The 21119-nt window shown below is 44.5% G+C and overlaps 1 protein-coding gene across 1 annotated transcript in view; it reads right to left on the reverse strand.

The window, feature by feature from the left end:
• Positions 1 to 2676: 2676 nt before the first annotated feature.
• The window catches only part of Cpsf5 (cleavage and polyadenylation specificity factor subunit 5), a 52468-nt gene continuing 34025 nt past the window's right edge, over positions 2677 to 21119 (reverse strand). The window contains exons 6-7 of the mRNA XM_084589715.1: positions 5841 to 5955; positions 2677 to 4055 (exon numbers count right to left, since the gene is read on the reverse strand). Coding sequence (XP_084445841.1) covers positions 4034 to 4055; positions 5841 to 5955 — 137 coding nt within the window. The 3' untranslated portion in view covers positions 2677 to 4033. The remainder of the gene's footprint in view (positions 4056 to 5840; positions 5956 to 21119) is intronic.

The following is a 21119-nucleotide window of genomic DNA, read 5'->3' on the forward strand; positions in this document are numbered from 1 at the left end:
AGATCCTCACGAGGTGAGGGTGAGGACGCCCTCATGAGGGTTCACCCTCGTGAGGATGCCCATGTCTGGCTGCAATACATGTAATGACTGCTGCTTTTATAAAACTAATGCACAGGCCAATGATGAAATTTACCATGATAAGATTTTTTATATCCCCGCTTGTTTGGGCTGCCTACTGTGGGTTCTGAATTCCGGTGCAGTTTCAGTCACCTTCGCCCGAGCGCAGGTGAACGCCGCTGAGCGCCTGATGCTGCCTTCAAGCAGCGTAATAGTCTTTTGAAACAAGGACGTTTACAGGAGTTAAAATTATACCTTATCGATTGTCGGGGATTACACGTGCGTCGATATTGAGCAGTGAATATTGTGCACAATGTTAAAGGAACATTCATAATGCGTCTCAGCCAGCACGGTCTGAACATGCGTTCGCCCTGTGCGCAAGAAAATAAAAAGAAAAGTTTGAGGGGTAAATCAGTTTGTAATCTATTCAGTTTTACAGAAAATCCCGTTTTCCACAAAGAGCGCTGGAGAGAGAATTGATTAAAAAAAAAAAAAAAAAAAAAAGTGAGTCGATGGCTGATGCATTTGTCGAAACGTTCTAGCCAATGCGGACAGTTAGGACGACGCAATAAATGAACTACGTGGTTCAATTAATCATTTTTTAGCACCTACACATACTATAGGCATTCACATGAAGTTTTTTGGATGTCTACAAGCTCGTTGTCCTCAGCGATAGCGGGTACGATGTACCGTGCAGCTGAGTACCAGTGTGCCGAAAGCCGTCAAACCAGAAGGGTCACATGATCAAATATGGCAGCGCCCATGTGCTCGCGCTGCAAAGGGTCTATAGTCCGACTGATGATGCTAGAGGTCATTTGCTTTGCAAGTAATGAGACGTCAACATCTCATTTAATGTCTGAATAGCGATGCGCATGCCAATTCTTTTACTGGCACATTTGGAAATCTCATTGGATCTTTTAGCTTCACTTTTCACTAAGGTTTCCATGTTCAAATTACGCATGTCAATTTTGGTAAATTAGTAGTCGAATTGTGGAGGTCCAATAGGCCAAATTTTTGGAAGGTGGCCAATCTAAACTTGGATGTCACCACTGAGTTGGCAACACTCAAATTAGGTTGGACTCCGATTTTGGTGAATTCGGATGAGATATACTGACGTCAGCAGAGGACAAGACACATTTTGTGCACACCTTCCTGCGGACACCTTTTCTATCATGATCCTATATATGCAACTATGTATTGAAGAGCAGTTTTTAGGCTCCTAATTACAGCTGGTAATAGCATGGCCTTTTACTAGAAAGCAGATTCTGCAGTGGTAGCTATTGACTAGTAGCCCAAATGCAAAACAAGTAATAATAAGATGAGGCAGGTAATAAAGTATTGAATACAGAGCGTCAACAGTGTCTAATTAAGCAGAAAGAATAGGGAGGAGCATGAAAAGCAAAATGAAGCATCAGAATGATGCGCTACAGCGGGAAAATGAGAGAGGCACCTTACCTCGCACACAACGCTGCTTCTTGTAGGCACGAAGTTGTATCGCCCAATATAATGAAGCCATTGCTTCATCCGCAAGCGATCCTGCTTTCCTTGTGGTATCAAGCAAACCACATAGCCATCCTCAGGCCGGTTAGTTAAATGCACATCGGCATTTGGCAAGCGGGCCGCAACAAGAAACGGGTGCAAGATCTCCTTGGCTTGAGCCGGTGAAAAATGGTGTGAAACAAAAACATAAAAAAAAGCACGTGCGTAACCATGGGTAACAGCCAGAGAGCAATCAGCGTGAAGTGGTGCCCGTTGCACTGATGCGCGCAGCCAGCATTTTTCATGCGGAATCCGACTAGGTGGCGAGGTGACGCAGCGGCGGCAAAATACAAAGCGTGGCAGTACTTTCCTCTCATTGAGGGACTTTAGGCAGCACGAACGCCACCCATTGGCTTCGTCACTGCGTACGCGGGAAAGCCAAGAGCCTTGGGGCATCGGGAACACAATGCGGACGCATCCTCGCGGGACCGTGCAGTCGTCGGTGAGGCAAAGCTTAGCGGTACTGTTCCCGCCTGCTCGCCCTGTCCGGCCTCAGAGCCTATCCCTTGACCTAGCGTGAGCGAAACTTCGCCCGTAACCTTGTTGGCGAGTCAGAGAACCTAGATTCATTAGAGTGTTTTATTGCTAGCTGGCGTTGTTGCGATTGCACTAATAAATGCCTGTTTGTTGTCAGCATGTGTTGTTCCTTTGTTCCCAAGAGCACAGCCCTCAGTGGTTGGTGTGAATGCATTTTCCCTAATTAGTCGCGGCTGACAATCCAAACTGCCAACCCCATCCAGTGACCATGTGTGCTCGGTAGCGCATGTGATTATTGGGTGGGGTCGGCGGTTTGGATTGTCAGCTGCGACTAAACGGGGAAAACAAATTTATCCCCTTATTATAACCTCACAAATTTGACCTTTGGTGGAAACCCAAACTGGTTGTGGCTTAAGTTCCAACTTGACCTCAAAGCTGTTTGAACGTCATTGGAAGCACACGTGACCGTGGCTTTACCGCACGTAGTGAAGCTATTGCTTTAAAATGAAATGCACATTTGCAGGCACACAAGAGGACGCACTGCCTGGGTGCTTCAAGGGCAACAATGTAAAATTTTAAAAATGGTAAAAAAAGACAAATGGCTTCAGAACAAGCTAATAGATGCACTTTTAATATTGTCATGAGAGGAGAACCACCCAAAATATATGTGTGTCATCTAGCAAGATGCATCTTTACTGAATTACTGAATGCACCACATCAGCAAGGACAAGTCACATATTTCCAATCGAATACGCTGACTGCACTGAGCAACACGACACTGGAAGGAGTTGCCTAACAACAAAGACCAACATTGGTAACTTAGCACAAGGCAATACATTAGTTTCTTGAATTTTTATCACTACCAAAAAATACCACTGTGTGATTAGGTGGCATAATCATCAAAAACATTGTCATGCTAAAAGTTAACCTTGAAAAAAGGTGTCTTCTCAAATACCCTGATTAAAATTTTAACCTGCTGTTTTCCTGTTCATACGATCTCACAATTTAAAGACAAAAACTTGCTCAAGGAGGAGAGGTCTTAGTCATAACAATGCACAATTATTACTCATAAACAAGAGTGGCAAGTAACAAAATTTCGTTACATACAATTGCATTTCGCATAATGCCTGTCACCAGCAGTTTACTCCCATGGAATCGTATGCTGGCTCTTCAAACAAATGAAACAAAAAATAATAAACACCAGCATTAGCCACAATCCACTGATAACATATCCACACAATAAGCAACTATATGCACTGCAGAGTACATATAATTCTGAATTCCTAACAAAATAGAACCAAGTTAGTGCTCAGCTTCAAAGCTTTTCAACACTATTCTCAAGCAATTTACATAACAATGCACAATTATTACTCGTAAACAGGAGTGGCAAGTAACAAAATTTCATTACATACAATTGCATTTCGCACAATGCCCGTCACCAACACAGTTTACTCTAATGGAATCGCATGCTGGCTCTTCAAACAAATGAAACAAAATATAATAAACACAAGCATTAGCCACAATCCACTGATGACAAGATATGCATGCAATAAGCAACTACATGCACTGCAGAGTACATATAATTCTGAATTCCTAACAAAATAGAACCAAGTTAGTGCTCAGCTTCAAAGCTTTTAAACACTGTCCTCAAGCAATTTACATGGTCACTGCTGTGTACAACTCCTAAAAGAACAAAAACAGATACAAACCCAAAATATTTGTAAAGGTGCTGTTCATGACTCTCTGTACACATTTCATTTAAAATGAGCTGATGAAGATGCGAGTTGTGTGAAACTCAAAATGCAGCTTGCCCGGACATATGTGCAAGCTTTCTTTTCAATATGACACCGTCCTTGCTCATGACTAACACAAAGAATGCACCAAGATGACAAAGTCCAATGCCCAGGCAGATGTGTGAAAATGCCAGCAGAAAACTCTTCATGATGTATGACCGCATCAGTCACAAATAGATGAAGTTGAATCTAGAAAAAAAAAAAAAAAAAAAGATGAAACTAAGTATTTGGCTGCAATAAATACAGTTCTGCGAGTAAGCTAAGACTTTGACATGTGCTTTATGGGACTAAACAAAACTCAAAAACACCCTGGACAAATCAACTAATTCCAGAAAAACCAAATCACTTGTACCAATCAAAAGCTTTCTGGCAAGCAAGAAAGCAGTATGTGTGTAACTGCAGGTGGTGACGTACAGTAAACCCACAATTGAAAGTTTATGACATCCAATATTAGCTAAGAACTTGATTTCATTGATGCCTTACAAGCATGGGAATAAATGTGCGCAGCTAAATTCCATCTCGAGCAACGTCCCTTGGATGAAAAGAAAGTAAATCACTTTTCCACAAGCTAACGTATTTGAACGATTCTAAAGTGCACCTTTTTTTCCTGAAAATAAGCGTTCAAAAATACATGCACGTTACAATCGGACTCAAAACGCAAAAACAACCTCCAAACCAAAACCTAAATTTCAAAAACCGAAACGAAGCAGCTCAATGAACGATAGCCAGCCGCATTGCCATCGGTATCAGCAAGCCGTTTTGAGGCGGATCCAGCTTTTTGATCGCCATTTTTCGCAAACATTTAGCTGGTGTACCCAGAAACTGCGTTGGATACGTGCATTCACTCACAGCACAGTGACAAGATGTAAAGACAACGCCGCTTTCATTACGAGGCATCATTTAAGCAGAAAGTAATCCTGTTAGCAGAAAGAGGGGAACCGGGCAGCATCCCGTGCATTAGATGTCCTGAGACATGCGTTCGCGATAACCATTTGTGGTCGGTGGACAGTGAAAAAGAGCTGTCTTCAGACTCTGACAACGAGTAGACTATAATGTTCCCATCTCGTGGTTGTGTTCGCGTGTTCCCATTTGTGTTCTTGAGTTCGATCAAATGTTTTAAGCAACTCTCGGAGCTTGTTGACTGCGTTATTCCATTTGCGCGGCAGAATTTTTGTGGTCTCCGGGCCTTAAATATTACTGCACATTACAATCGGGGGCACGTTAGAATCATGCAAATATGGTAACGATGACAAGTATGCTTTTTTTTTTTTTTTTAATACAGCATAAAGCACGTGCAATATATAAGGCTGTTCAAACGCCTGCAGGAAAGTGCTGAAATTAGCATGTTCAAAATCATTAGATGCTTCAGCATGTTGTAAAGTTATGCAGCAAAATTGAATTAATGCACATGAAGTTCAGAAACATTGAAAATGGTTTTTCTACCACTTGCAATGCTGTTACAACCAATATGGCTTCTGTTTGAGCATTAAGCATTCCTTCTCAGTATGGTATGCCAGCCAACAACAGATCCTTGATCCTCGCCAAATGCTGCAAATTGCTGCTAGAGTGTTGCTATAGTTTGCTGCGACTGTGCCATCCAAGTTGAAATTTTGGAAGTAGAGATAGAAACAAAAATATTATATGATACTATATACAGTGCATTAAATCAGGCAAGCCACAATGCTGTAGTAGCAGCAGCAGTCACTGCCCACTACACAGCCTAAATGGTTGTAAGCACAGTCCCTCACACCTTTGCCTGAGCCGGATGGTTGGCATGGTCACTGCTTGGCACAAATCAGTCCCTGCAGTTATCACTCAGAACGAGCCCTTTGCACTAGCTCAGTAAATATGAAGGTAAATATGAAGAGGAAGGATGATGAAAGCTTGCACTACAATCAAAGTCCCAGATAATGTGCACACTGCAGAAAGTTCCTTGTCACACACTACAAGAGAAAATATAGAGCCACTAGTTACCTGCTCAGAGCCTGAGGAAGGCTGGAGATGATGGGACCATATCCCTGGGCATTGTCATAGAGTTCAAACAATGGTGCAGCCACCAGTTTGTAGTTTTTGGGGACAGCAAACAGTGCTACAAAAGAAAATTCAATGCATGAGTAGACACAGGTGGCAAAGTGCAAAACAAAAAAAGATGCCCTTTCAACACACAATGCAATTCTTTCAAATGTGAACTGTCGTTTTGGTTTGGTTTGTAGTGAACGTCCCAAGCTGTTCTAACAAATATTGGTGTGGTGCTCCAGTTGCCAGGCCATAAAATAAATTATCTACGTGCCATATAATATCCAGCTTGCATAAATCAGAAGGCAATAAAGATCAAGCTCACAAACAAGACTACTCTTGCACTCCTCTTTAAACTTGTGAGCTAAGCAGTTTGAAGAAAAGCTCCCAATAGAAGCAGGGAAATGGCACACTTAGACAGAAATACACACGGACCGTTGGTGAATAAATAAACCAACAAAGCTTTATTAATGGTGGGAAAGAAGTTCATTCCACTAGGAACAAAGTTTCAAGGCAGTGACAACTGAAGAAAGCGACATAACCTCTGATTGCAGCAACTTTCTAAACCAAGGGTTCACACCTGGGTTCTGCAAAATCCAGGTGTTCTGGCAGCTGCTTTTGTAGGTTCTGCAAGCTTCCGCTAGATTGCTCATAACTGATCATGCAACGAAATGGTCGACTTTACACCGTATTTACTTCACATGTTTATGCTGTGTGAGGTTGATTATCATGCCATCTTCGCTACCAGACGAACTTGACAGCTGTTCATCGATTGTGGCAACCATCCGTACTCTCTTCCCCCTTGCATCAGTCTGTGTGCAGACGTGAGCATAATGAGTAGGGCAAAGCGGCTTTGGGTATTCTCAGCAGAGTGCCAAGCAGTCCTTGCCGGGACTGCACCCTTGTGACCCGCCGTTTTTCTCGGTACGTGACAGGGCAACGAAAAACAACCTTGGCAGGGCTGGTGCACTTTCAGTAATCAAGGATGGTAGGTAAACACTGGTGCGGTTGATCAAGAAAAGAAGATGCGCACCAGGGTGCCCCAGTGCATACTGGTGCGGGTGATCGAGGATGCTAAAAGCAGTTAGTGCGTATCTGGCTAAGATACAGTTTCGGTTTCAGTTCTGCTTTTACGTTAAATAGTTTTCAAGCAACCAACTATGCATAAATGTGGTCTTTTACACCACTGAAAGCCTATTTGAGTGTAAATTCACTACAAATCAATAGCGACACGACGTATCATCTTTGCCAAAAGTAACCGAGCAGCCCCACCAGCAGGCGGAGCAGGCACGGAGCCTAGCAACGGCACAACAATCGCCGCTGCTCTCCTGTTGAGAGGGTTGGCTGGCTGTAGGATGATAAAAAGTAAGTGAATATTGTGTGCAGCGTTCGATTTGATGCATTCGAGCACTCTGCTGTGGAAGGGTGCTCTGCATAGCATAACTCGCTCAATACTCTTTTTTGGCTGATGCTGTGAAGCTGTGCTCTTGGTCAGAATATCTTGCACATTTAATATCAGGACTCAGCTCTCTCTCGTATTTGCAACGATTGGGCAAATACTTGCTCTGCTGCTCATTTGAAAAATCTGGAAACCAAAGGAGAGAAGTGGATCTCGAAAACTGAATGTGCTTTTACCTACGGTTCCTAATCTTCTGTTGCAACTACAACCAGATTGTTTGTGATGCTTCGTTAGGCTGGAGGAGAAACAAAATGAGGTATGATTTCTAGCTGTTTAAGGGGAGACACTCCTCGAAAAAACTTTTTTTTTTTTATAATGAAGTTAGAGTGCTGACATTTTCACAGCTGGTATAAAGTGAGCTTCTGTTATGAAATATGCAATCAATTTTTTTATATCTATAGTATGCAAATTTTTATGAGTTATGAAATGTATAATTAACACCTTTTTTGTGCACACAATTTTTCTTATTAATTATTATGACTGAGCATTTTAAAACAGCCTGGGTAGTTCATTATAGACCATAGAGTGGGAAAATCTAACTGAAATAATTTTATGCTCATTTGTTTTTCGAGAAAAAAAATATTTTTTTTAAATAGTGTTATTTTCTATTGTGTGTTAGATTTTGTTATGAAACTCTCAGAAAAATATGATGACTCTAGTTGTAAGAACAAGATTTGCCCACTCTGTGCACCCCAAGGAGCATCTGTGCAAAATTTCATTGTGATTCAACAAGTGCAAGAGGGAAACATTGTGCGCACAAACTATAAAAATGGGCGAAAACACCAATTTGAGAAAAACGCAATTGAAAGTTTATTTGCATGTTGAATGCCAAAATTCTGACTCAAATCCCATGAAGCTTGGTGATACTATAGTTCAATATGTTGACCATTAGATCACAAGACAAATTCTGCTGCTGCATACGTTTCACCCTCACGGTTCTTGCGAATCGAGTCCTCTATATGAGTTACTCTCCTCACTTCAGCAAGGTTGTTGGAGACTGCTTTGGTGACCATGATGTGCACTTTCTTGGCTATGTTGAAGAATGTCTTGTGGTGAAGTGGTTTCGGTAGACCAAGAATGCCACAAAACATTGACAGCTGATCGTGGCAAACCCCAATCGAACGCGCAGCAAGCACTGCTTTCACATTGATCGCAAAACTATCTCGGAGGCTACCATTGCACTGCTCTGGGTCACAGCCTTCACGCTGCGGCAGTAGCAGTGCGAAGTGATGAATAAGCAGCAGAAACAACTGCTGCCGGGCATACTCCGTTTGCACACCTGAGCCCCAGCAGAGGAGCGAGGCCCTTGCGCTTGTTGACGACCTCTACAACAGCGAGTTCGCACTTCCCGCATGTCGCGCACATGGCACTGCTCATGAGTCCGGTCAGCGCGTCAACTTCGCAGATAACGGTGCTTGCGCCGCTTCTACTATCAGCTGCTTCATCATCTTGGAACACTGCCAGCTTCTTTTCCGAAGCGCTCACGAAGTCTAAAGCATTGCTGATAAAATCAGACTTGCTTGATTGCATAGCAGTCGCAGCGCTTGAAGGCGTGCTGCCTTTCCGCTGGAGTACGGGGCTTGCAGCACCCGCCGCGTTCGTTGCACACCTTCACTTCTGTTTGCGCTTTCCCCTGTATGGGCGCAAGTCCGTTTCTTGCGGAGACGAAAGTTACGCTTTTACTCGTCGTCCATCGCGTGAAACTTTCGATGAGAAAAGAAACGCCGGCTGGTACAGAGACGAGATGAAATGCAGCCGGATAAGAAACTTAAAGCCCCTCTATCTGGAAAGTAGCGAAACTCTCCTCCCTTCGGCTGCTTTCCTCCTCAATAGAGGCTTTACAAAATTTAGCGCCATCCAGTGAAAGTACAGAAACTGTGCGTTACGGCCATGTTTTGTTCAGTCCGCCCGCGCCTCCCATCGAGTACGCTGTCAACGTGCGCCTTCGTGGAACCCGTGCTTGCACCGCAAGGTGCATTGGAATGATCACAAGCGATTGTTTCATTTTTTAACATCACAGCAGTCGCTGCTAGCACCAAGTTCTATTCGGAATGATGCCAGCATGTTGCTGCGTACCCTTCTGCAGCAAGCACAACGTCGTAGATGCGCACGGTTTTGCAAGTGTCTCTTGCATCATGTAAAGTATTACTGCACGTCCCTCTGACTGGGAGCTAGCTCACAGAACATGCTATCACCTAAAACAGCAAGGTTGTTTTGCGTGCTATGGAGCCTTGTTAACTTGAAGGATAAGCTTATGCTTCGATGGAGGACACGGAGAAGGAGCAAAACATGTATACCAAACGCTATAGTTCAAATACGGTCTTTGAAATCGTTTGTACGTAGGTTGCATTTACCATTGTGTATTTGATTTAAGACAAGGGTATGATTACCGAAACTACATTTCAGTCTTACGAAATTGTAGTTTATTGCAGAGAGCAATACGGCTGTCTAGTGCGCCCGAGGTGCGTGTTTCATGCTGCAAAAGCCGCTGCCAAACCCGCGGCGTCTAGTAAAGCAGGAAAAAGATGACATCCCACTAGTGTGTTGTAGTATGCTCACGTCCAGCCCGTTTCGAAAGATGTTATCACGTGATAATGCATGCGAAGTCCAGTCCGCGTCCAGAGCGCGCAGCTCAGGTTTGCATTCTGTGCCTTCATACCTGCCAGCGCGGCCGATAAAGTAACAAAGCGCGCGCTTCACTTTTGCGTGTTTTGTCGAGTCACCCGATCGTTCGCTAATTGACAGCCACCTGAAATTCAGTTGATTTTGTAAACATGCAGATTTCTTGTTTATTCCCTCTGTCAGATAGCAGACATTTGAAGCCTTAACCCGATATATTTGTGCTGTCATGGGAAGCTTCGAGGAACTCGGAGGAAGAGGAACTGGGCTTAAACGAAAAGAAATTTAAAAAGTCCACTCACATAACTCCGAAGTGTCAGTGCTTGGTGCAACTGGCTGTGTTCATAAAGTCAGAGTTATATTATATAATACTGTTATAAAACATTAGGGGGACACTTAAGCTCCGTCGTTAAGGGTATGACACGATAGCGTCTCTCTCTCTCACGCACACACGTTTTCTTTCTTCCCTTTTTGAATTTTTAGCTTTTATTTATTTTATATTTCGAATATTTGTTTCTTTATTTTATTTAATGTTTTATATTTTTATATACCAATACTAAGGGTCAGCATCAATCACCTTTCCATTCTGAGCAATTTGACACTTTTGAACACATTCAATTATTTCAATTAATGAATTACACATTCTAAATTTTCTTCATTAGCATCACCAAGTACTGGTTTTTCCTTCTGAGCATTTTGTCACCTTTAAACCCCCAATTTCTAATTTCTTTCTTTTTTTCTTGCTTTATTTCATCAATTGGTCAATTTATTACAAATATTTTATTATCTCATCGTCGCCTATTGCACACCAGTCAATCTTCACTCACTGGAAGCAGAAATTATCATGACACATTTTTCTTTTTTTTTTACGCAACCCCCGATTATTTCCGAGACCCGTGCCAATAACTGCGTCGAGTGCATAGGCAGGAAAGTGCTAAGCGCCATTCCGACTTATGCCAAATTACGCACGATTCTTTAATCTGAAAACAAATTGCATCCTCACTCATTTCACCAACAAGTATCCCACTGGTAGCAGTGGGATGAGCGACGGTGATGCGCAAACCAAGCAAACTCGCGATCGTCTCTCATAGTTGTTAAAGTAAATAGCAAAGGCACACAGATAAAAAAAAATCTGCACATTACAAAAGTCCACGGATGACGCTGCGCGGATCGACGAAGGGCCCATGCACGACTCGCAGAGCAGTTTGTACCCGCTACGCCTCGGCTGTCAAAATACGCTTCTTGGCTTAGCTCACAGACATCGTCAGGGACAGAAAAGAGGTCCAAGCACAGCACACTAGGTTACAACGTGAAAAGCGCGGACGGAACGGCGGGCGCTGACGGACCGACACTAAGCGAAACAAAGCGAACGGATGGAGCGAACAAAATATGGCTGCCAGCGCTGGTTCAGCGTGCCGCTCATGGTTGCCAGACTTACTTTTGTAAACCCTCTATTCTTCTCTAATTTCACTCTCCCACCGGCGGGAGCGCTGCGCACGGCACGCCGAACCTGCCTGCGCTCGAGGGGCGCCGCGGAAGGGTCAATGGTAGTGAATGGCGTGGGCTTACTGTGCTGCCTTTTAAAGCGTTCTTTAAAATCTGCTTTGCACAGGTAAATATATAATCGATTTGAAAATGTTATGTTTGGTTTTAGCGGCACATATTGCTCGCAAAAACAAAGAAGGAAGGAGAAGACACGCTCAAAATGGCAAGAAATGTTTGCACTCAGCATCGCGCTCAGGTACTCTGAAGCATCAAGAACGGGAATTAAACTGAGCAGGCAATTATGGTGTCATCTGTGTTGGGTGGCAGATAGATGACCCTGAATGAGGGCCAATGCCCCCTTCAGAAATCTTCTGCATCTTTGCGCGTGAGCGGCAAGCCAACGAATTCTGACATCGATTGCTTCTGGCTAACCTATAAGCAAAAGCGTCGGTTGTTGTATGCTTTCATTTTCAAATTGCATCTGTAAGAAAACAATGAAGCAATGTTCCTACGGCTGCTAATCAGAGGCAGTGTAGGTGCAAAAAGTGGCCTTTATTTCTTTGCAAAGTTATTTAATCAGCAAGTGACTCAGGCAAAATAGCATCTTATTTTGTTGGCACAATACTGGTTTGCTTTAAAGGTCGTAAAATGTGGTGCATACAAAATACACAGTTCCAAATACAGAAGAAATGTAGCGCTAAACACTGTTGCACATTGGAACCAAGTAGCATCTTTGATTTTACGGACACAGCACTGGCCGCTTTGAAAAGGGTCGTAAGACATGGCCCAGGCACGTTAATTCAAAGCACACATTTCCAAATAAAAGTAAATGCACAGAAAAACACTGTTAGACAATTGAAAGATGCTGAGAACGCTTAACGAAATGGAAAGATATGAAAACGAAGCGCAAGCAAATAATTTTCGTCCTAACATTTTTCACACACGCTGCAATCCAATTTTAACTTCAATGATAATAAGCTTCATATATGCACGAGATAATCTTTAAAAGATGCAGGCAGTTATCAGAAATTTTGAAGTATTTACAGATTCATTCAGGTGACAGGCAAAATAATAATTCTATACAGATTTTCAAACCACAACTTTCAAAAATGTTTCAAATTAATAAAACATGAAATTCCGAATGCTTACTGTCATCGAATCTGAGCTGCAGCGACCCACATGCCTACGCTTTTGCTACGGCATTTAGCTAGTCACTGGAAATATTTTGAAGGGTTCATCTCGGACAAGGATCTGGATCCGTACTTTCACAAACACACTCACAATCTCTTTTACAAAATCGTGGCAGGCTGGGAAGCAAGATACCAATGAAGTGCTATCTTTTATCCGGACCTGCAGTTGTGCAGTGCTAATTGAATTTTTGTGGAGAGCCTCTCTGTTATTGCGGAAAAAGTTCTCAGCAATTTTTACCGTTTCAATGAAGGCTGGTGATGGGTTCGTCAGTGACGCGCAAGACTGTGGAAAGTTCAACTCAATTAACCTTGCCGGTGCTGTGATGGTAATCAGCGAAGCGCAGCAGTCGTTCTGTTCTGCTGTTCTACGTCCTGTTCTACTTGAACACTGAAACGCGCAGCAGCACGACATCGCACGCACGAAACTGCACACGCGCAAGCCACAGGAACGGCACGACGAGGCAGTTTAATGGCGGCAGTGAGAAAATAAAAACACGCAAAACAAGATTTTGCGTGCGCTGATGACGTATGGTGACGTGTTGGCCACGTGAGGGGGCCCGGCAGCCAACCACAAACCAGAAAAACCGCCCTCACTCTCTTTGGAGAGGAAAGAGTAGAGGAGCGAGGAGGAAAGCGCCGGGAGAGGGAAACAGCAGCAAAGATCTTACAATTTCGCTACTTTCCAAGATAGAGGGGCTTTAAAGAAACTGCGTTGCTGGCTCCAACGCACGGCGCCAGCCAATGGCGGTTCCGCGTTCTCGTCACGTGTCCAGTGGGGGCGCTCGGAAGACGTGGGAATACTGCTTTTTTTCTTTATTTTACCGTGAGAATACGAAACTCACAGACGCGCCCATCGAAAGCAGAAGGCTTGGACTATTTTTTGCAAATGGCCGCGATGGCAGCCGGCGCCGCTGCTACGTGGGGCGGCCACTCAAAGATAGCCAAAATTTGGCAGAATTCGCGATTTTTTCAGTCACCGCGAGTCATTCAGACACGTTTTTAACTAACTTCTCATAGAAATCTTGCTTTCATATTTTGCTGCATAAAAGTAGGATGTTGAAAGATGCTAAAACAGGCGAAAACAAACAAAAAAAAAAATGAAAAATTTCAAAATAATGGCAATTTTCGACCCGCGTCTCCCCTTAAAGTGTGCTTGTTGGTTTCGTGCTACTTGGCAAGGTATAAAAGAGCGTAATGCTTTTCGGATTGGTAATTACCGTCTAGCATCAACTTGTGGGAATTCTTTTTGTTTATGAGCAAACTACGTGAAACAATGTCACTCTCAAACCTGGAACATATGTCCCGGTTGTTTTCTTACAAGAACACCATGTTCCGAGTCTAATAGCAATACGTCTGGAAATGAACAGAAAACTCAAAACGCAGCATAAGGGCTGCGAACTATGAAGTGTCCACTATCAGAATGGTCCAGCTATTGGCTTGAGGATAACCTATTTCACAAATGTTAAAATGCTCTTCGCTAATGCCATGCAAGTATATTATAATCTTGACATAATAAAAGCCGCATCATATATCGAACTCAATTTCACCAGTCGTTCGGTATATCAAACTCCGCACCACGCATTGGACGGTGTGCCTTTCTCAAAGACTATCGCATCACCCTCGGCCCTTTGCTGCGTGGCGTTTTCAAGCCACGCGCGGAAGGAATGACAGGTCACAGTTAGGCGGCAGTGCCGCGCCCTTTCCCCAAAAGCGCGTGCATCTGCGGTGATCGCTGCCACGCTCCAGCACGTGACGTTTGCAAGCCATGTGCATGAAGAAACGACAGGGAACCAATGCCACCCTGGTCTTAGGGAAAGAGGAAAAACGCGATAGAGCGAAGCGCAAGGGAGTGCCCATTCTGCTGCAGAGCTTTATCTCCCCCCTTCCGGTCTGTGTTCTCTTTTCTGGTCTGTGTTCGCAGCAGTACATACTATGTATGCCAGCCCAGCCTGTGGCAGACGCTTTCTCCAGTGTGTTGTGAACGCTCTGTGCGCGGCGGCCGACGTGCGTCTCGTGTCGTCGTGCTGAACGCGTGTAAGCTACGGCGGCTGCGGACGCTAAGAAGCGGCAGGTCTTTTACTTTTCTCCTTTTTTTTCAGGAGGCGTTCATTTTTGGCACCGTGCTGAACGTGCGGCGTAGCGTATGCTATGGCGGCTGTAGACATTAAGAAGCTGCAATTTTTTTTTCGTTTGCGAGAGTCATCCTTACTTGTCATGCTGAACGTGCGACGCAGAGTAAGCTATGGCGGCTGCGCGCGGGGGGGGTCTTTTTTTTTGCGCGAGTCGTCCATTCTTACATCTATGAATCAATGAAAATGCGGTCAGTGCGATCATGACACTGACTATAAGCATTATTCACTTCAAACGGCATTTGCAGCTATCACTTTTTCCAATGACCTCGTGGCAACTATAGTGGATTACGCCCGCCCCAAGCGCGGTGTGATAAATTGAATCAGGCTTGTGCAATCAAGTCATCACGGCCACCCTGCCATGTTTGCTCCCTGCCACAACAGGATCTATCAAAAGTATAGTCAAAAAATAAACACGCTGCGACATCATCTCTGCGTAGCATCTTGGTGCGCTGCCAATAAATGAGCTGTGGATGCGATGGTCGAAATGGAGGGACGCGCCTCCGAACGCTTTTTTTTCTTCCAACTTCCCGGGGGGGAGGGGGGGGGGGGGGGGGGGGGGGGCAAAAGTGGGGTGTGGGTTCATCATGCGAGTGGGTTGATTACGCGACAAATCAGTATTACTTTTCAAGATCGCAAGTGGCATCTCAAGCAGATTTCTGTATATCGAATTATCGATATATCGAACTGTTTCGCAATCCCCTTCGAGTTCGATATATCCAGGTTTGACTGTAATTACTTAATGGTACAATATTTCAGAGCACAACCTATGAAATTTCTGGAGGCATTAGGTTCTGTTACGCAGTAAACTGGCACAGGCCGGCTCCGCAGCTTACCTACATAGCCACAAAAAGTTGTCCCCGAGTGTATGCAACTTATCCTTGCCATTGTTTTTTCTTCTAATCTAAAAAAAAAAAAAAGCAACGTAAAGGTACTGAGTGGCAATGTTTAAAGCAAACACTGACTGGAGTGAGTACAGATGAAATGGTACTAGTGGACAGTGCCCATGACCAATTCCATGTCACTATGTCTAACACACTGATAATACTACAGTAACATCTCATAAATTTGACCCCCACTTAATCTGAAATTCGGCTAATTCGAACTAGGCACGCTGCTCTGGCCAATGCTCATTCAAGTCTATGGTGTCGGACACTCGTTAATTCACATTCACAGGCTCACTTTAGTTAATTCGGACGGGCGACTACATCAAGGTATGGTTTGCGCAGCCAGTGAACACCGAAATAACTTCCCCGAGCATCAATTGCATGCAGCAATGGTGTCATCAAACTTGAACGCATTGTGGGAGGGATGATGATTCAAATGCCCGAAATATAGCAAATTGCGCAGTTTCAGTTTCGCTTTTCTTAACTTCACATCATACAGTGGCTGTGATCAGGAGCATGCATGAACCAGTCGCACCGTTTTGAACGCTGCTTGCCACAATTATAGAATGGTGTCAGGCTGTCCAAAAGCCCAAGTATATGTTTCTCGCATGCACCCACATACTGTTTCCGGTAAGCTAAAATCACTGAAACTGTGCGCTGGACATGTGCAGTTTTCCCGCACAGCAGGCTTTATCGCCACAATGCTTCATCGCATTGATTGTATGGAGAAGCATGCTCAAAATACAACAGGGCTGTTTTGCAAGGCGGTACTGCTGCTGCTGCGTTGCAACGCGAAAGGGGCAATGAAGACCTTTGCGATTTTGGAACACCGGCTGTGTGCAGAAAGCAAAGCACTTCACGAAACCCCCGCCGCAAGCGTGGTGACCTACCTGCCCCAGCCCCATCAGGGGAGTGCCACTTTCTTGAGGGCTCCGTGCTGGGACGGTAGGTCAACGCCGCTTGCGGCGGGGGCTAGCCAACCATCGAATTGTATCTGTTGTAGGCCGTTAGAAAAACCACCATTCTCATACAGACTTTTTTTTGGTCCCTTGAAGGCCGAATTAATGAGAGCTTACTGTACAATGCAAGAAATTTTTTCCACAAACAGGAAAAACATAAGGTGATGAATAGTGTCATGAAGCCAAATTAAATATCTTCTATAATTTTTAATTTTATCTAGTTGAACCCAGCAATAACGAAATTGCCGGGGGCGAGAAAATTTTTCGTTTTCGCGAGAATTTCGTTATCACGAAAAACGGGACTGTACAGATGAATAAGTACGAACCTGAGCCTGTGAAAGTGCAACTTCATTTGAAAAAGTCTGTAATAAACGTTTGTCTCTTCTTGCTTTGCTACAGCGTCAAAATCCTGCTCTCGCAACTGAGCAGGCTTTCCATTGCAATATCATCATCGTGAGCACCAATGAAAGAATGTATGGTGTCGAGAGCATTGAGCACATCCCGCGGACTTGCTTCCTTTTTCTCTAACTGGTCGTCACCGCCTTTGTCGTCGCTCTCCTCAGTTATGCTGCACACATTCTTGATGATGGTGTCATCTGTAAATTCCTCATGGACAATTACGTCTTCATCCACAAACAGAAAGTCGTCCAACGCCTCCGGCACAGTATCGTCGACGCCGCGCAGCTCCTGCCATGCGCTAACGAGTGCAGCCCTTTCTTCTGGCAGCTGGGACCCTGGGAATGCGGCCATTGCGAGCTGCTCAGTAGCGAAACCCGCGTGCTGGAACAAGTTTTGAATAATAGTTGGTCTTGTTACTGTGCACGCCGCGGCCACCACTTCCACGGCCATGAACAAATCCACTTGTAACGGGCACTTCATCTCGACGTTCAAGAACAGCCACTGAAGAAGCCTCCCTTGGTATGCAGAGTTCACACTTCGTATCGCACCTTGGTCTAAGGGCTGAATCACGGAGGTACAGTTCGGGGGGAAAAATATCAGCCGGACGTTTGTCAGAGCTGTGTCGTCACGTGATGTGCACTGCAGTTATCTAAGAACAGGCACACAAACCTTCTTGCTTTTCGCATGTCTCCATCAAAGGCGGCCAGCCAACTCCCAAAGATGGCGTGGGTCATCCATGATTTATGGTTGGCTGTGTATTGCACGGGCAGCCTGCGACTCCCCTTAAAGCAACGTGGCTTTTTACTTCGGGCGACAACGAGGAGCGGACGCTTGTCGGAGCCATCCGTGTTGGAGCACAACAAAATCATAATATGTTTCTTGCTCTGCTTCCCACCGTGGCATCGTTGCCCTTTCAATTCCAGCGTTTTTGACGGCAGCATCTCATAGAACAAGCCAGTTTCATTGGCGTTGTAGACATCGCAGGGCTTGTATTCAGCATCGATCTCTTCATACGTTTCTCGCATCCAAGTTAATACCGATTAACCGGAAAGTACTTTGGCAACAATATTACGCCTTGCCTTAAAACGGCTCAGCCAACAGACACTTCCCTTAAAATTGTCGTGCCCTAGTAGGCACGCGAAGCCGAGGGCTTTTTGCTGCACTAAGGCACCGGATAGCGGCACCTTGTTGGCTCTCTGTTCTAAAAACCAAGCATACACAGCCTTATCTACATCTTCAAAAGTCGCCGTTGCCACAGCCTTGTGCTGCGCACGTGCTCCGTTCTTCAGGGCAGCCAAGATGCTGTCTTTGCACTTAAGTATCGTTGACAGCGAACTGTACGAAATTCCAAACTCTTCCGCAATATACATCTTCTTCCTTCCTTTTGCAGCTTGTGCGATGAGTTCTGCCTTCTCCTGAAGCATAAAAAAAAATTCCGCTTTTTGATCGGAGGAGGCATCTTCGCTGCACGTTGACTTGCCAGACAAAAACAACGAATCCGTGACCTGCTGGGCCCTAACCAAAGTTGGATTGGATTGGTACTGAGGCTTCCTTTGTTTGTTTGTTTTTTTCAGTATGATGATGGTGATGGTGGTCATGTCGTATGTATCGGGTCGCCGCTGCCATCGGGCGCGGCGGAACCAAAAGTTAAAGATAAGAGAATAAAAAAAATTAAAAAACAAAGTTATTGCCTGTCTTTGCACTTTCCAGGCAAATTTTGTCCTCCAAAAAAAAATAAATAAATCGTCACGGTCGTGCCCGTTTGAACTGGTTGCCAACAGATCACAGCCCGCCAAAAATAGGTTTTTTTTTTTTTTTTTCAAATGACAGGCGCGCAGTGGTCCTCATCAGCAACTTGTAAACAAACATGGCCGCGTCCGTAAATGTGCTTGTTGGTAGCATGGAAGCGCCAAAAATGTTAAAACTGGTGTACTAAAACGCGTTCCAGTGATTTAATTTCCTGCTGTGGATTACACACGAAAAAAACGTGTGGACTGCTACTTCAGAAACCTTAGTTGTTGCGGGATTGAAGTCGGAAACCGTTTCGTTGTCGAGATGAAATGCATTGATTCTTATGAACGTTGGCCGGGGCTACTTAAATATTTCGTTCCGTCGAGAAGTTCATACTTGCGGTTTTCGTTATTGCGGGGTTCTACTGTAGAAAGGATTGCAGGATCACAGATATGTTGCAGTTTTGTATAGGGGAAAAAAAAAAAGAAGACTTTACTATCTAGAGCACAAGACAGATGTGAATATTGGTACAATTTTGGTCCTTTGTTCATAGTAGGGGAGTATTAACCTCCTCCCAGCTTTCATTGTCCATTATTTCTGTTAAAGGGACACTGCAGCGGTATTCAAATGTACAGTCTTTGTCAAAAATGTAGAGCCCAGGGGGTCTGCTTCTGATGCACTTCGTGCGGCTTGTGATGTTTTTCCAGTGTTCAGAATCTCTTGATAGTAAGAAGATTTTTTTTCTACCCTCTCCAATAGGAAAGACCTCCACTAACGCTAAATCAGCACCACTACACGGCTCAAAAGCAGACTCCCCGGGGTCTACACTTCTGACAAAGGCTGTACCAATACTATAGGCTTTTGAAGTAGATTGTTGATCATGCCTGTGAAGTTATTTTTTCAATTATGCATAAAACACCTGCGCAATTGTCGACTGAAAGCACGCAATTCAAATTTCTCAAGCCCCGTGCGACTGCTATAGAGGTGGAAAGCGGAGGAAGAAACCTCGCTTCTCTGTCCGCCGTGACGTCACCGTGAGGAGCCGGAGGCATTCAGAGCCAACGGAGGAGGTTTTCGGCATGCGCTGTTCCTCGTTTTGCGTGCGTTGCGGATGTACAAAACATGTCAACTTAGTGTTGTGCACCTGATACAACACAGCTCTGCATGTGTTCGAATGCACGAACGGCTTAGACGCGACGATGTAATCTTCCATTGTATTAAAAGCTCGCGGCGCAATGCGGCGTTGCTGAGAAGAGATAAATTCAAGCCAACCAAGGGAAACATTCTATTTTCATAACTGTGACTACATGCAGTTTGTTCCTAATGCGATTTCTATAAGGCTTTGACAAAAAGGCATGGCTGAACCATGAAGCGGTTCCTTCTGTTTCCTTGTACCAAACAGTCGGGACAGTCATCTGCGATCCGTTCATGGACCGCAGTTTCATAATGGAACGGTCAGACAGCATCAGTGCATTGTTGTATTCGCTTTTTTTTTTTTTTTTTTTTTTCGCAAAAGCTTCGCGCAACGGCTTCTGTGCTGAATATGGACAACTCATCAGTAGCATGCGCTGACGCGTTTTGCGAACTAGCAGATGATTAAGAAGAGCCCACTGCTGTGTTGAAGATAGGTTGTGAAGACTGCGAGATCTTTTCCAGCACGGCCCGTGCCTGACATGTTCGTGGAACCCTTACGGGAGCATTATTAGAAGATAAGGAGTGTACCGCTCAGCAGGGCATAGGCACATTCAGGTAAGGAGCGCAAACAGCGAGGTTTCCTTCGGTGCGTCCAAGCAATTAATCATCGAAGTTGTTCATATATGGCCTCGCGATTTTGCACCCGTTGCTGCCTCGTCATTTTACATAGTCCTGTCTTGTGTGGGGATGCACATTAAGTTGGAAATAAAAACGACGAAACTCTTGTAAGAAAACACATTTCGGAACAAGGTTATCTCATGAAGGTAAGGGTGCGGAGGAGCTAGCTTGGCTTTCAACATACGTCAGCCGTCAATTCACTAAACATGTATTGTGACAGTACGATAAAAAGGAAAGGCTTCCAACGTCTGCTAAATGTCATATGACTCAAGCAGCATTCTGAGCACATTTGACTTGGTCTTCAGCACAATGGCCCCGTCAATGCCTCGTATGCATTGCAAAGCTCCGCAACCGCACTTCGCTTATTGTTCATTTTTCTGGTGGCAGCTGTGTACTGCTTTACTCTATCTATAAAATTCTTCGTTTTCCCAAGGTAACATGACTGGCATTCAAAGCAGGATTTGGTACACCAAGCTTTGGGTTCATTTTTCACAACAATGACCTTTCGGGTGGGGCGAGAGGCCTGAGACAGAGGTAGTCGGCTAGGGCAATGTTCGCTGCCCTTCC

Source organism: Amblyomma maculatum, chromosome 1 (assembly GCF_055883805.1).
Source record: "Amblyomma maculatum isolate TAMU_Amacu chromosome 1, ASM5588380v1, whole genome shotgun sequence".
In the NCBI taxonomy this organism is placed as follows: Eukaryota; Metazoa; Arthropoda; class Arachnida; order Ixodida; family Ixodidae; genus Amblyomma; species Amblyomma maculatum.